The 17238-nt window shown below is 33.3% G+C and overlaps 1 protein-coding gene across 4 annotated transcripts in view; it reads left to right on the forward strand.

Annotated features, from left to right (window-relative positions):
* The window catches only part of DPYD (dihydropyrimidine dehydrogenase), a 904243-nt gene that overhangs the window by 259770 nt on the left and 627235 nt on the right, over nucleotides 1-17238 (forward strand). For all 4 annotated transcript variants that reach the window (XM_070467755.1, XM_070467756.1, XM_070467758.1 and 1 more), the window contains exons 6-7: nucleotides 426-622; nucleotides 7036-7117. In XM_070467755.1, the coding sequence (XP_070323856.1) occupies nucleotides 426-622; nucleotides 7036-7117 (279 nt within the window). The remainder of the gene's footprint in view (nucleotides 1-425; nucleotides 623-7035; nucleotides 7118-17238) is intronic.

The following is a 17238-nucleotide window of genomic DNA, read 5'->3' on the forward strand; positions in this document are numbered from 1 at the left end:
CTAAAATATTTAAAATAGTTAATAAGTTATATGTGTGCATTTTTATATCTGACCTATTCTCTAACTCAGGAACTAATGTTCTGTTGACTAACACGGAAACGTGACACATATGGTAAATGGTTTTCTTAGTAGCGTACAAAATGTGATTCAGGAGTTGGCCTAGATAGTGGAGTAGGAAAAGTGAGTCAGGAATGCTTCCCAGAAGAAGTGTAACCTTAGGCAGGAATTTCAAAGATTGAGAAAGAGTTAATCAGGCATAAATTGTTATCAACTGGATCCAATATGACTTCTAAATAGCCTATGTTAGTACTTAAAATATATTTATTTCTATTAAAAGCATAAGTGAATTTGAAACATTAAAAATACATTTGAGGATATAAATGCTATCTTAAAAATTTTAACCATGCCAATTGATTTCTCCATAGGTGTTCAAAGCAATGAATATCCCACAGATCAGGAATCCTTCTCTGCCTCCCCCAGAAAAAATGCCTGAAGCCTATTCTGCAAAGATTGCTCTTTTGGGTGCTGGGCCTGCAAGTATAAGTTGTGCTTCCTTCTTGGCTCGATTAGGCTACAGTGACATCACTATATTTGAAAAACAAGAATATGTTGGTGGTTTAAGGTAATTCCTACATTTATTTCATGTTCATAGTGTTCAAAATAATGGGTAAAACAATTATGAATATTGGTTTGTAATCATATAGGAAGTTCAAGTTCACAGATGGTATTTTAAGTGTTCTTTTTCCAAATGCTCAAATTTTGCTTTCATTATTCACTTTAAATTTGCACTTGGCTTTAAGTAATATTTACTTTAAAATTTCTCTGTCTAGTTCTGTGAATTTAAGAGAAATCACAGCAAAATATTTTATGAATAGAGGAACCAATCATATGAAAGCTTATTTCATCCCTGTGAATCTTTCCTTTATTGGAGATATATGTGAGTTATGCAAATTAGAGATGGGGAAACCTACCTCCACAGAATATTGGATGATTCATTTCAGTGTGTATGTAGATGTGTTGTCTTGGTCATGTATTTTCATTCTCCAATCTCTTAGGTTTTGCATTTGATTACAATTAAGTTAGAAACTACTAAAAATATTCCATTTTACTGTATATTTATGCAGTGTTTTATCTCATAAGTACCATATTACTATTTGCTATTAAGCAACATCATTGTTATAAACCAGGATTCATCACATACACATTTATTCCCTTGGAGATCCACACACTAGTATGGAAAATATTCACTGTGTATAAGTGATTTTCAGATATTCATATCAGGCTTGGTCAATGGATGGAGTTTACTTTATTTAAGATAAATGGACTCTAGAATATATAGTGGAAAAAAGGCAGTTTTTTCAATGAGTGATGTTGGGCCAGTTGGACAAATATATGTAAGTTATTAAACTTAGAACATTTCCTCACGCCATATATATAAAACTAAGCTCAAAATGGCTTTAAAGACCTAAATAAAAGACATGAAACCATAAAACTCCTACAAGAAAACATAAGCAAAGCATTCTGTATCTGATATAAATCTTAGGAATATTTTCTTAGATCGATCTCCCAAGGTAAAATAAAGAACAACAAAAATAAGTAAATTGAATCTAATCAAGCTTGAAAGCTTTTGCATAGCAAAGGAAATCATCCACAAAACAAAAATACAATCTGTGGAATGGGAGAAAATATTTGCAAACAATATGGCCAACAGAGTGTAATTTTCAAAACAGCTTGTACAACTCAATGTCAGAATAAAATAAAATAAATAACCCAATCAAAAACTGGGCAGAAGACCTAAGTAAACATTTCTCTAAGAAGGACATACAGAAAGCCACCAGGTGCATGTAAAGATGCTCAACATTGATAATCATTAGAGAAATGCCAATCAAAACGACAGTGAGATGCACCTCACACAGGTCAGAATGGTCATCCTTCAAAAGTCTACAAATAACAAATGCTGGAGAAGTAGTGAAGAAAAGAGAAGTGGTCTGCACTCTTGGTTGGAATGTAATTTGGTGGAGCCACTATGGAAAATAGTACAGAGGTTTCTTAGAAAACTAAAAATAGAGCTACCATGTGATCCTTCAATTCCATCTCTGGATGGATATCCAAAAAATATGAAAACTCTAATATGACAAAAATGTATCCGTGTCAGTGTTCATAGCAGCACTCTTTACAGTAGCCAAGATATGGAAGCAACCTAAGTGTTCATTGAGAGATGAATGGATAAAGGAGGTGTGGTAAATATATATACAATGGAATATTATTCAGCCATAAAAAGAATGAAATATTGGCATTTACAGTAACTTGGTTGGACCTAAAAATTATCACACTAAGTGAAGTGAGTCAGACAGAAAAGACAAATATTACATGATATCACTTATATGTGAAATCTAAAAATAATTTAAATAAATTTATTTACAAACCAAGACTCACATAGAAAACAAATTTATGGTTACCAGAGGCAGAAAAGGAGGGTGAGAGAGATAAATTAGGAGCTTGGGGTTAACAGATACAAACTACTCTACCTAAAATAGATAAGCAACAATGATTTACTGTATAGCCCAGGGAACTTAATTCAATATCATGTAATATCCTATAATGGAAACTAATCCTAAAAATTATAAAATAAATGGAACTTTATAGCAGACATGTATTTTATTTAGGATCATAAAAAATAAACTTTATTTTAAGCAGGGACTGGATATTCCTTAAAACATTTGATGTAAAGATGAGCAAGAATTTGCATGATAATTTGATAATATTACTCAGTTTATTGTTTTTTTATGAGTGTGTCATTTTGCATCAGAAACTCATTGATTATAAAAATATATCCAGTTGGCATATCTGTTGCTTTACTTAGCATTTAAATTTTGATGGCTACCGAACTATTTTTTAAGCAACAGATTTGTCATATTTAATAATCAGAGAATAAATCAAATTGTGATTAAAATTTATGTTGTTTTTACATTTTATGACACCTGTAAATATATATTAATAGATAAATAAATGTCAATATTGGTAAAATGACAATATGCTAAACTCCAAGTAAGCTATTATTTATATAAAACTATTAGACTAAATCATTAAGTAAAAGTATCACATAGTATGAAGACCCTTTAGAGATGATATGAAGCTTAAACTGAAGAACAAATATCCTGATAGCCCAGAAGTAATTATTTTTCTGTATTGATGTTTCACTAGTTTGAGTTTTAAGGTATCACACATACTTAGTAAATTTTTCTCCTGGAAAGTAAAATACCTAACATATTATTTTGCTGGAGTTATTTAAGCTTTCATTTTTAATGGCATTTTATCACAGCTTCATTAATTAGGAAAAACATAATCTATTAGCAACATGTGTATAAACACTGTACTTTTTTTCAGATACACACATCAATGAATATATGAACTAGTTTAAAAAATATGAACTTAATTGTTGGGTAGCTGTATAGACTAGAAATAATCTTTTTGCACCTTAATTGCATTTGCACAAGAAGCTTGAAAAGGAACAACCCCTGTTTGTGAATTATTGTGTTGATAATTTTGGTAGAAGGTTTTTGTGGTTGTTAGCATCTCTATTTTTTAACTCAAATACAGGATATGCATTTCTAAATCATATAAATTGACATGAAACTTGTGTTTCTATGTATTTCCTAAACATATTCAGTGGGACAGATTTCCCTGGGTTAATGACCTAGCATGTTTAAAAGAAAATCTTTTATGATTTGCCTTTGAATCTTCCCAGTCTCCAGGGACAATCAGGTCAGTTCAGTTCAGCTCGACTCTTTGCAACCCCATGGACTGCAGCACACCAGTCTTCCCTGTCCATCACCATCTCCTGGAGCTTGCTCAAACTCATGTCCATCAAGTTGGGGATGCCATCCAACCATCTCATCCTCTATTGTCCCCTTCTCCTCCTGCCTTCCATCTTTCTGAGCATCAGGGTCTTTTCCAGTGAGTCAGTTCTGAGTATCAAGAGGCCAAAATATTGGAGTTTCAGCTTCAGCATCAGTCCTTCCGATGAATATTCAGAACTGATTTCCTTTAGGGTTGTCCCTTGCAGTCCAGGGACAATATGAAGTGTTTAATCAGTCTCCTTTGGATTGTCCCATAGTAGCAGCATGTGTCACTGCTGTAGGATTATAAAAACTGACACTGGAATTTAGCCACAATCACACTGCAATACTTTTCTACTAATTTATTTTCTCACTTACAGATGCCTCTCATTCTCTTGTATCTTCAAAGTGGCTAAAAAAGATTACATTAGCTTTGTATTTGAAATCAATTGCTTAAAGAGGTGATGTCAAGTTTTATCTTTCCTTTTCCTTTGCATCCAAACAGAATCTTTTAAACCTAGTGAACAAGTATCACAGCCAGTTTTTAAAGCATCACTAAGCTGGGTAAAAATTATCCAGGACTTAATCCCTATTGTATGGTGTCATGATGGTGTCAACAAATTTGTAAAATAATCAGTAGTTTTGCTTTTGTTGAATTGTGGCTTCTCCCCCACCAATATGTGAGTTTTAAAAGTGAAAAAGTTTAAAGGACTTGATATTATGATAACAAAGTTATGTGAATGTGGTATTACATACAAATGTAATGTGATGTGTATGGTATATATATGTATACTTTCTGATTTTTTTCTATTATACAATTCATATATATTCATATATATGAATATGACTTTTTGTTAGTGTAATTAGAATAATAATGTCCTTTGCCTTAGCTATTTTAGATGTTATGTTTTCACTACGTCTATTGCGTTTCATGTTGACTGACAATAAAGAAATAGGGTTTAGGTGAAATAGTTTTATTTGTAGAAAGTATTTTGAGAACATGTGTGATGTAACACAAATTTAAAGTGTGGTACCTTTAGTTTATTATGATAAACTAAAGCAAAGTTTTTTCAAAGTATGAGAATTGTGCTTTAAAAATAAGGGAAGGAGATTTTTTAAAATTAATTCCATTTAGATGAATGAAACATGAATATACAAGAATGATTTTTTTTCAGGAAATCTGAGCCCTCCACTGACTGACTTTACTAAAAGATTTGTGGCCACAAGGAAAGTTTCTTTTGAAACTTTCTTGTTAAAACAGAACATATAGAATGAAAGCTTGTCTTAATAAACACAACAAACTTGAGATATAACTATTCTAATAAAATTCCATCTTCTATCCTCATATCACCTTTCTCAATGTGCAGTCTTGAGGGTAAGCTCCCTTTCTCCAATTTTTCTTCCTTTTTTATTTCATTCCTTCCTTCATTTTTTATTTATTTATCTCCTACTATGTGCTGGTCATTACCTTAGGCCATAGAGTTACAAGATGAATAAAATAAAGTGCTTGTTCTCATGGGAGCATATGTTCTGGTAGTGGGTTGTTTAAGTCATTCAGTCATGTCCGGCTCTTTGTGACCCCATGGACTTCAGCATGCTAGGCTTCCATGTCCTTCACTATCTCTTGGAGTTTGCTCAAACTCATGTCCACTGAGTCGATAATTCCATCCAACCATCTCATCCTCTGTCACCCCATCTCCTCCTGTTCTCCGTCTTTCCCAGAATCAGTGTCTTTTCCAGTGAGTCAAATCTTCTCATCAGGCAGCCACAGTATTGGTGTTTCAGCTTCAGCATCAGTCCTTCCAATGAATATTTAGGTTTAATTTCCTTTAGGATTGACTGGTTGGATCTCCTTGCAGTCCCAGGGACTCTCAAGAGTCTTCTCTAAAACCACAGTTCAAAAGCATCTACTTTTTGGTGCTCAGCCTTCTTTATAGTCCAACTCTCAGCTCCATATATGACTACTGGAAAAGCCAGCATTGACTCTACAGGCCTTTGTCATTAAAGTGATGTCTCTGCTTTTTAATATGCTATCTAGGTTTGTCATAGCTTGTCTTCCAAGGATCCACTGTCTTTTAATTTCATGGATGCAGTCACTGTCTGCAATGATTTTGGAGCCCAAGAAAATATAGTCTGTCACTGTTTCCATTGTTTCCCCATCTATTTGCCATGAATGATGGGACCAGATGCCATGATCTTAGTTTTTTGAAAGTTGTTTTAAGCCAGCTTTTCCACTTTCCTTTTTCACCTTCATCAAGAGGCTCTTTGATGAAGAGAAATCTTCATCAAGTTCTTCTTTGCTTTCTGCCATAAGGGTGATATCATCTGCATATCTGAGGTTATTGATATTTCTTCTGACAATCTTGATACCAGCTTGAGCTTCATCCAGCCTAGCATTTCACATGATGTACTCTCCATATATGTTAAATGAGCAGGGTGGCAATATATAGCCTTGACATACCCCTTTCTCAATTTTGAACCAGTTCATTGTTCCATATCTGTTTCTAAGTGTTACTTCTTGACCTATATGCAGGTTTCTCAGGAGGAAGGTCAGGTGGTCTGGTATTCCCATCTCTTTAAGAATTTTCCACAGTTTGTTGTGAGACCCACACAGTCAAAGATTTTAGCTTAATTGATAAAACAGAAGTATATGATTTTCTGGAACTCTTTTGCTTTGCAATATAGTTTTTCCTATATAAAAGTATACATTTTTTAGTATGTGTATCACACATGCATACATACATGTTCTATAATTATATAGAAAATATATATACTTTTCTATATAGTTATTGAATACATATGTATCTATGTATGATGTGCATATCAAAAGCTGTATACTTTCAAATAATTTTTTATTTTTTAAGGTTTTCTTCTCTTAAGACATTTATGGATTTGCTAGTAAATAGATCAACTACATATTGTGATAAACTTAAATGTATAGGAATTGCTTTTGATGAATTCTCTACTCACTATTTGTTTTTCATTGTTTTTATTTTTACATCAATTTCTACTGTTTCTGTAATAACCCATTCATGTTTTGTCATGCATATAAAAATATGTATTTCCTCATACGCATCTTATACATTATGAAAATACCCTTAGAAGAAATACTTATTCTTTTAATACTGATCAGTAACATGTGTTGCCTTTTTTAAACTGCTGATTTTTCTACAAATGTTTCTCTCTCTTTTTTTAGTACTTCTGAAATCCCTCAGTTCCGGCTACCCTATGATGTAGTAAATTTTGAGATTGAGCTTATGAAGGACCTTGGTGTAAAGGTAAGTGAAAAACATAACATTTGTGTATTGCTTTAAAAGAAAGGAGTAAGCTCTGTACTGAAGATTAACAGCAAAATGTCACACACTTTAGGAAAGAACAATTAAAAGCTACACCAGGCAGAAGCAGAAAGATGCTTCTCCTTGCTTAGGGCATTTGTCTGTCTACTGTCTGAATGCCACTAGCCTGGAAAAGGGCAATCAATAGTTCTCATCTGGCACGCCTGCATGTGATTAATTGTCTGTAAGAAACAAATTCCTAAATTGCTTTAGGGGTTCAGTGCAGCTAATAGAAGGATTTGGTTTCTTTAATCACATTGTGTGTGTGTGTGTGTGTGGAAGTTATGTGAACTCTGAAACATTTGTATTACATGATTTGGGACAAAATTTCTTACAGAGGTTTATTTTATTTACTATGTGCATAATGTCAATAGTGTTAATGTGATAATCCTTTTTCAATATAAACAGCAATTCAGCAAGGTAGAAAGCAGCAGTTCTGTATTTTTAATTAATGTTTTGTGAAATAAATATTGTGTTGTTCTTTTAAAGATGATCAAAAATCAATACATTTTACTTTTAGATATAGCTTTAAATATTTCCGTTCTTTTTTTTTATATTTCCATTCTTTTGTATTATATTTAAGAATATATGCTGCCGCTTCACCTAAATTTATTGCTATTTTTGTTACAAAACTTTAATTTTCCATGACAGATATAAAATAATGGATTAACAGAGTATTATAAATTACACAATACATTCTTGTAAGTACATATAAAAACTGTTTTGAAAAGTGGTTAGCAAACTATTCATGATTCTTGCATTTAGAAATACAAATTAAAATAACCAATAAAAAGAAAAACACTTATAACAGTATTTTGTGTTTTTATACTTATAATTAATTTTATTTGGCAGGATCAGGTAATGAAATGTGTATATAATCACCAAATAAAAAATCTTCTAGGAAATATGAAATACATATGTGCACACCTTTATGAAAACTGTTCAAAATAATGTTTGAAACAGATTTAAGGGTGATTACTTGCTTCATATAAATATATCCTGAAAAGTTCTTTAAATGTCTTTCATTTTGAATGCAAGTTCTTTCCTAAATCTCATTAAGTAAGGAAATGATTATTGAGACCTCTAAGTAATATATTAGGTGATACTTGAAATTGAAGATAAATCAAAAACTAATTTAAGACACCTCTAAATTCATCTTATAAATAATTATAAAATTGCATTCAATTTGTACCATACTAGGTATGTTGCAGAAAGTAGAGCATACCTGTTACTCTTACGAGGAACCTCATCAAGGCGTAGTGACACAGTAGTGGTCAGTACACTGAGTGCCAAGAAATCTACGTTTCAGCTACAGTTTTGCCCCTTCCTAATTTTATAGTCAGATAGCCTTGATGAAGTTAGTTAATGTCCTTCACCTTGGTCAATATTTGTTCAAAGGGAAAAGTATGCTATTACCACTTTTATAAACATATCTGCTTATATATGCCTGAAACTATAATTGCTCTGGACATGTGTAATAATCCAGTAGAAAAAATTGCCTTTGGGAAGGTGTAGGAAGTCATTTATCATCATTTTGTACATTTGAATTTTAAACCCTATGAATTTATTATATTATCAAGAAATAATTAGAACCTGAATTGAGGAAGTTAGTACTATCTTGTCCATGACTCAGATTGTTTTAAAATGTGAAGGACGTGAATCAGCCATGGAGAAGGAGATATAAAAAATAAATAAATAAAATGTGAAGGAAATAAAGTATTCAAACTTGCTTTGTAAACAATAAATTCTATGTACAATTCTGAAGAGAGACAGTAACAAGATTCTTTTTCAGCTTTGAGGACTGGCATCCACTGATGAAGTACTTTCATCTTATATGACTTACCAAACTTACCCATAAAAGGATATATCTTTCAAAAATTGGTCTAATCTTGTTACCACTTTTTCCTTATCACCACATTCTTCTTATAACCTGCCTTATGTTTTTACCTCTGAGCTCACACTGTATATTTTAAAGTCAACAATAATTTACTGGCAATGAAGTGGATTTCTCTCTGGATTTATTTTCTTTGGCTACCGGGCAGTGTGTGATATATTCTTATATGTATGCATGTAACTGTGCATGTATGTGTCCATATCTATATATGTATGTATGTATTTTTAGCTTTCATGATCTAGCATTATCTTGGATATTGCCTGTTTTTTTTCTCTATTAGATTTGTTTCAATTTGATAAAATTATTAAGAATTTACTTTGGCCAAGTTATGTACTAAGGAGTCTTCTAGTACTGTCTTTCTTTTGAACTCCAGTTCTGTATTCTTAGTAGTTTACTGAGCATATTTATCATCCAAATAACATACATTCATCATATCTAAACTTAGCATAATTAATTATCTTCCCTCCCAAGTATGTTCTTCTAAATTTCTTATTGAGTAATTTCAACTTATTTCATACTAATAGCTGATAGATTAGTTCTTATTTATTTTAAACTGAATTTTTCCAATTAAAAATTGTGTCACAATAAAACTCTATTTGTACATTGTATGTATGTATGTATGTATATTTTATATATATATGGTATTCCCATATATATATATGGTATATATATATATATGCTCAGCGATCAATACAAAGAAATAGAGGAAAATAACAGAATGGGAAAGACTAGAGATCTCTTCAAGAAAATTAGAGATACAAAGGGAAAATTTCATGCAAAGATGGGCTCAATAAAGGACAGAAATGGTATGGACCTAACAGAAGCAGAAGATATTAAGAAGAGGTGGCAAGAATACACCGAAGAACTGTACAAAAAAGATCTTCACGACCCAGATAATTGTAATGGTGTGATCACTCACCTAGAGTCAGACATCCTGGAATGTGAAGTCAAGTGGGCCTTAGAAAGCATCACTAGAACAAAGCAGGTGGATGTGATGGAATTCCAGTTGAGCTATTTCAAATCCTGAAAGATGATGCTGTGAAAGTGCTGCACTCAATATACCAGCAAATTTGGAAAACTCAGCAGTGGCCACAGGACTGGAAAAGGTTAGTTTTCATTCCAATCCCAAAGAAAGGCAATCCCAAAGAATGCTCAAACGACTGCACAATTGCACTCATCTCACACGCTAGCAAAGTAATGCTCAAAATTCTCCAAGCCAGGCTTCAGCAATACGTGAACCGAGAACTTCCAGATGTTTAAGCTGGTTTTAGAAAAGGCAGAGGAACCAGAGATCAATTTGCCAATATCTGCTGGATCATCGAAAAAGCAAGAGAGTTCCAGAAAAACATGTGCTTCTGCTTTATTGACTACGCCAAAGCCTTCGACTGTGTGGATCAAAATAAACTGTGGAAAATTCTGAAAGAGATGGGAATACCAGACCACCTGACCTGCCTCTTGAGAAACCCATATGCAGGTTCAACAGTTAGAACTGGACATGGAACAACAGAATGGTTCCAAATAGGAAAAGGAGTATGTCAAGGCTGTATATTGTCACCCTGCTTATTTAACTTATATGCAGAAATCATCATGAGAAATGCTGGTCTGGACGAAGCAAAAGCTGGAATCAAGATTGCCAGGAGAAATATCAATAACCTCAGATATGCAGATGACACCACCCTTATGGCAGAGAGTGAAGAGGAACTAAAGAGCCTCTTGATGAAAGTGAAAGAGGAGAGTGAAAAAGTTGGCTTAAAGCTCAACATTCAGAAAACTAAGATCATGGCATCCGGTCCCATCACCTCATGGGAAATAGATGGGGAGACAGTGGAAACAGTGTCAGGCTTTATTTTTTGGGGCTCCAAAATCACTGCGGATGGTGACTGCAGCCATGAAATTAAAAGACACTTACTCCTTGGAAGGAAAGTTATGACCAACCTAGACAGCGTATTAAAAAGCAGAGACATTACTTTGCCAACAAAGGTCCGTCTGGTCAAGGCTATGGTTTTTCCAGTGGTCATGTATGGATGTGAGAGTTGGACTGTGAAGAAAGCTGAGCACCGAAAAATTGATGCTTTTGAACTATGGTGTTGGAGAAGACTCTTGAGAGTCCCTTGGACTGCAAGGAGATCCAACCAGTCCGTCCTAAAACAGATCAGTCCTGGGTGTTCATTGGAAGGAATGTTGGTGAAGGTGAAACTCCAATACTTTGGCCACCTCATGAGAAGAGTTGACTTGTTGGAAAAGACCGTGATGCTGAGAGGGATTGGGGGCAGGAGGAGAAGGGGACAACAGAGGATGAGATGGCTGAATGGCATCACCGACTCGATAGGCATGAGTTTGAGTAAACTCTGGGAGTTTGTGATGGACAGGGAGGCCTGGCCGTGCTGCGATTCATGGGGCCGCAAAGAGTCGGGCACGACTGAGCGACTGAACTGAACTGACCTGTGTATGTATATACATAAAAATATATATATATACTTTTTTCTTCCGCTGTTTCATTGTCTGGAATCTCTAGTATGTTGTAAATGTGATAATAAATGGCATCTTTTCAGACCTATAAAAATAACATTTTTATCATACTGAATAAATACTTTCTTTTTCTAGATTTATTTATATAATAGTAATGTTTATGTAGTTACTTTTTATTTTAATGAAGAAAGGGTATTAAAATGTTAATTGCCCATTTAAATTGAGTTATATTCAGTTTTGCATTTCTGAAATATATATTTTGCATCATGTTTTATTATATCTGTACATCTAGAACTAGATTTGTTTTATGAGTTTTAAAAAAATTTCTTTTGCATTCACTTATTTATGTACTGAATATTAAAATTGGTAATATAACGGAATAGTCAGATTCCGTCGCTTTCGTTGTAGAGTTTCAGAGTTACTGAAAGTCTTCATTTTGTTTAATTTTTTGTTATATTTGTAAAATTGGACTATTTTATAGATTTATGGTTATAGAGTTATACTAACTTTATAAAAATTAACTTCTAAGCATTTCATTATTTTATTATTGGTAAGAATATTATCTTGATTCTTATGTTTTTGCTAAATTTGAAATTTTTTATCCTTATATCTCAAAGTGTGTTGTAAGAAAGAGAAAACTGACTTTTGAAAAGCTTTTTCCTTACTCTTTCCATCTGTTTTATTCTCATGCTAATTTGGTCAATATATGTTTTTCTAGATAAAATTTCTGTTTCATTGAGACTTTTGAATTAATTAGCATAGATTTACCATACTATTTCAATATACAGTAAAAATACCTCATCTGTATCTGTGATGCACATTTAAATTATATATATATACTTATATATTGTATTACCTTTTTTTGATATGACTAAATAGTGGTTCCTCTAGTTAATATATTCTTTGAAAAAACCAGTCTCAGGTTTTTCTCTTTCCTTCTTCACTGATTTCTGACTCTGTGTTTATTTTTTCCCCCGGCTATCTTTACCCCTCTTTTCTTTCTTAACCTTTTGAATTGCATTCCTATTTAATTTTTATCTTTCTAGGTTGAATAAGTAAACCATTAAAAGTTGATAATTTCTCTTGAATAAACCCTTATCAGCATTCATTTGTTTTCTTTAGCATTATTATTTCAGTTTTGTTTTTCCCCTTTAGAACAGTTTTTAGGAGAATATTTTTATGTGCTTCTGTATTCTTGTGATAGAATTCATTTTTTTTTTTACCTTACTATCAGCAGGATATAGGATGTTTAACTTGTCAAGTATACTCTCAACTGATTACACATCAAAAGATCATTCCTAGTGTAATAAAGAAATATTCTTTGAAAGAAATAGCCTCTAAGCTGTTACATTTTTATAAAACTCTTTATTTTAAAATAAAAGGTCATTATAAAACACTGTCAGTTATTTCACTCTAGGTGGACTTTAGCAAAATCTTCTGTTGTAATTGTGTCTGGAAATGTTACTAATCTTTTTAATTGAATGCTCTTTTTTTGTTTGTCTTGCAATTCAGAATTTAGGTAGATATAAATACTCTCCTTTCATAGTCTTTATAATATTTCTAGTGATTTTTAAAATGTTAAATATGTAAATTTGCATAAAGATTTTAATTTTTCTAAATATGTGTAAAATATGTATATTTGTCATTTCTCAATATTTTGATAGAATTCTATTTTGATTAAACTGAATTTGTAAGAAGTTGTCTTCATAATTTGAGTAAAAATGTCTAATATACCTCTTAATAAATTCTCTACATCATCTTATTTGTCATTGTAACTATTTGAAGCAAACATTTCCATCATTATAGCTTGTTACTGAAATCTAATATAAAGTCATGTCTTATCTCTACTGGAAGGTGAGGACCATATGCATTAATAGCCAACACAATAATTTTGTGCCCAAAGAGAGCTGAATTTATTTTTTAAATTATTTTATCTTATTTCATATGTTAGAAATTCTGGAAATACTCACTCTATTTAGCCAAATTTTATATCAGAAAAATGTGAAGGGCATGTACATTGTTATCTGTATTTTTTTTAAATAACAGGTGTCACTAGTTCATTTCAAAAAAAGAATGCCATACCAAATACGTTGTAAACCTTAATCCTACATTAAAAACATTATATATATGAGGACATACTACAGTTTTGTAAAGAAAGTTTTTTCAGGTCTCAGAATATTAGATGAAACTTTGGCTCAGGGCCTACTATATTCAATCCTCTAGTCAAATAGCGATAATTCTTATACTTAAGGTGGCTTGAAACTCAGCATTAAAAAACTAAGATCATGGCATCCAGTTCCATTCCCATGGCAAATAGAAGGGAAAAGTGGAAGCAGTGACAGATTTTATTTTCTTGGGCTCCAAAATCACTGCAGATGGTGACTGCAGCCATGAAGTTAAAAGACACTTGCTCCTTGGAAGAAAAGTTATGACAAACCTAGACAGTGTATTAAAAAGCAAAGACATGGTTTTTCCAGTAGCCATATACTGATGTGAGAGTTGGACCATAAAGTAGACTGAACACCGAGGAATTAATACTTTCGAGTTGTGGCGCTGGAGAAGATTCTTGAGAGTTCCTTGGACTGAAAGGAGATCAAACCAGTCACTCCTAAAAGAAATCAACTCTGAATATTCATTGGAAAGACTGATGCTGAAGCTGAAGCTCCTTATTGGAACTTTTTCGCTTTTGGCCACCTGATGCGAAAAGAAGACTCATTGGAAAAGACTCTGATGCTGGGAAAGATTGAAAGCAAAAGGGCGACAGAGGATGAGATGCTTAGGTGGCATCACTGACTCAATGGATGTGAAATTGTCCTCCATTATCTCCCAGAGTTTGTTTTTGTTCAAAGGGCATGATGTGCTGCAGTCCATGGGGTCACAAGAGTCAGACACAACAACGGAACAACAAAACAACCTACACTAAGCTTGATGTGAAGTGAATTTTATTCTGAATTTAGCTGGGATGTTTGAGTACTAAGGCATATATTACCAAAGCCATTAGAGGAAGGTATACGATGTTCTACAATATATATCTAAGAAAATGATGATGAAAAAATATTAAATGCATAAAAAATATGGGGGTAAAGGAGCAAAAACAGAAACAAAATGCCCCTAATGCAACTTTCCTAACATCATATATATATATACATTTAACAAGTGGTGTTAGGACTTCCCAGTTACATCAGCCACAGGATGGTTTTGATCTCTGTAGTTGTCATATAATGCTAATCTTAGTTAAGTTTTACACATCTTGATCCAATTTCCCAAGATATAATACAAGGAAAATTTTAGCTTTTTGTCAGAGAATGTGTCTCCTTGCTCTTCCTGAGAATAAGTTATTGATTTAATGGCAAATATTTGAGGGTTTGAGGCTTTTATAAAAGGGAAATTTGACCATATTCCCCAGCATAGACAGGAAAGAGTCCTTGTGCTTGTCACTCCGCTAATTATTATTGCTTTGTTCTCACTTGCACAATGGGGCTACTTACTTTACAATGGTGGTTATCCCCCCCCCTTTCCGTGTCTATCCACAGTAACTAAAGTCGTAATGGTCCTAGTCCCAGTAAATTAACACTGGGAGTTAAGCTACTTATCTTTGTAGTTTTCTATACAGAAAAGTATAGTTCAACTATTTTGCTTCCTCAGTTGCACACTATTACCTGCTAGGGTGGAAACAGACTGAGAAATGCAAAATGTTTGTACATCCTTCTTGTATGTTACATATTCAGGGGCATGTTCACTATCAGGGTGGAAAATTTGGGGTATTTTCATTCCCCTTTGATAAATCACATAACACCCCTATGAAACTACACACGTACATACACACAATCACACACACACAGGCACACAAATGCCACCTCAGAAAGGGGGGACTCTTTCTTGAATTTCTTTTTGCGAGACAATTAATAAACCAAACCTAAAGTCAAGTATTATGAGTATCAGTTCCGTTGATAAACCCATTGACAGGGCATTCCACTACTCAGCTTTAGAAACTGTATACTTACTCAGATTAGTAAAATCTCATTTAGAATATTTGGATCTGTAGTTTTCTTTTAAATCTAACCTTCATTATATATTGGGATTGAGATCATTAAAAAATAAGCAGTAGAACTTTTATCATTCTTTCTGATCAGAAATAGTTTAATAAAAAGTCTGCTCTTTGACAAGTAAATTGCAATTCTAAAGATTCATTATTCAATGCTTTTAATAGCATCTAATCCCACTAACTCTAATAGTAATACCCACTATTAGATAATTAGTATTAGATACTTTTAATAATATGTGTTTAATTGTTTAGTTTATTTCATGGTATTTGATGTATTCCAGAGTTCTGAATTATCAGTTACTAATCTCACCTTGGTTGTCCCCTGCTTGTAAACTTTCAAATGGCTACTCTATCTGATAATGAAATTAGAGCTAGTATTTTAGTAAGAAACAAAAAAGTGTCCTCTATTTTATACTCCAAGTCCCCTTACTTTCTCTTTCTATTCTTTGCTTTGCTCTTTACATTCCAGAAACACTACATTTTCAGTAGTTCTCCACATGCAATATGTTATTCTGTGCTTCTGAGGATAGTTCTTGCTCTGCCCTTCATTCTCCTTTTAACCTCAATAGACGTGAGAGCGTAGCTGTTATATGTGCTGCTTCTGCAATTAAAGTACATATTTGACTTTGGTAAAGGTTGTCAAAGCTTTTTTGTCCCTTAGTATCATCATTTGTAAAATGAAGATCATTCTGTCATTTTTGAGATTGCACCCAAATATTGCATTTCAGACTCTCTTGTTGACTATGAGGGCCACTCCATTTCTTCTAAGGGATTCTTGCCCACGGTAGTAGATACAGCGATCATCTTAAATCCACCCATTCCCATCCATTTTAGTTCACTGATGATACTACTTCATAACACTATTGTGAGGATGAAAAAAGTCCTCTTTGCAATATTTAGAAGAGACTCTTGCACTTAGTTAAGTACTCTATGCAGGTTAGGTGCAATTATTTTTTAATGGATAAACTTTGTTCTTCCACTATGAATCAGTTTAGAGACTTTTGTTTTTAGAAACATATTGCCTTCAAAACTCAAAGCAACCTACCAGACATTGTGCTTCCTTATTTAATAATGGTAAATGAGTGTGAAATTGCAGTAAATTCTTTTATTTTAGAAGTATATACTGGAAGATACCTGACAAGTAGACGTCATTGAAGTGGCTAGTCCCTGATCTTCATGAGGTTGATCTTCTGCCCTCTGGAGGGTATGCTTCTGAAAGTCTCCAGCATACCAGCTACTTCTTGCTTATGTTGTCCAGTCTGCATGATGTTTTCAGTGTAAGGGACCACAATGATATGCTATGATATGGCCAGATTGTTTCAGATAATGTATATTATTACAGAAGAGAATTGACATATTCTTGAGGCAAACCAGGCTTCAGCAATACGTGAACCGAGAACTTCCAGATGTTCAAGCTGGTTTTAGAAAAGGCAGAGGAACCAGAGATCAAATTGCCAATATCTGCTGGATCATCGAAAAAGCAAGAGAGTTCCAGAAAAACATCTATTTCTGCTTTATTGACTATGCCAAATCCTTCGACTGTGTGGATCACAATAAACTGTGGAAAATTCTGAAGGAGATGGGAATACCAGACCACCTGACCTGCCTCTTGAGAAACCTGTATGCAGGTCAGGAAGCAACAGTTAGAACTGGACA

Source organism: Odocoileus virginianus, chromosome 5 (assembly GCF_023699985.2).
Source record: "Odocoileus virginianus isolate 20LAN1187 ecotype Illinois chromosome 5, Ovbor_1.2, whole genome shotgun sequence".
NCBI classification, from domain to species: Eukaryota; Metazoa; Chordata; class Mammalia; order Artiodactyla; family Cervidae; genus Odocoileus; species Odocoileus virginianus.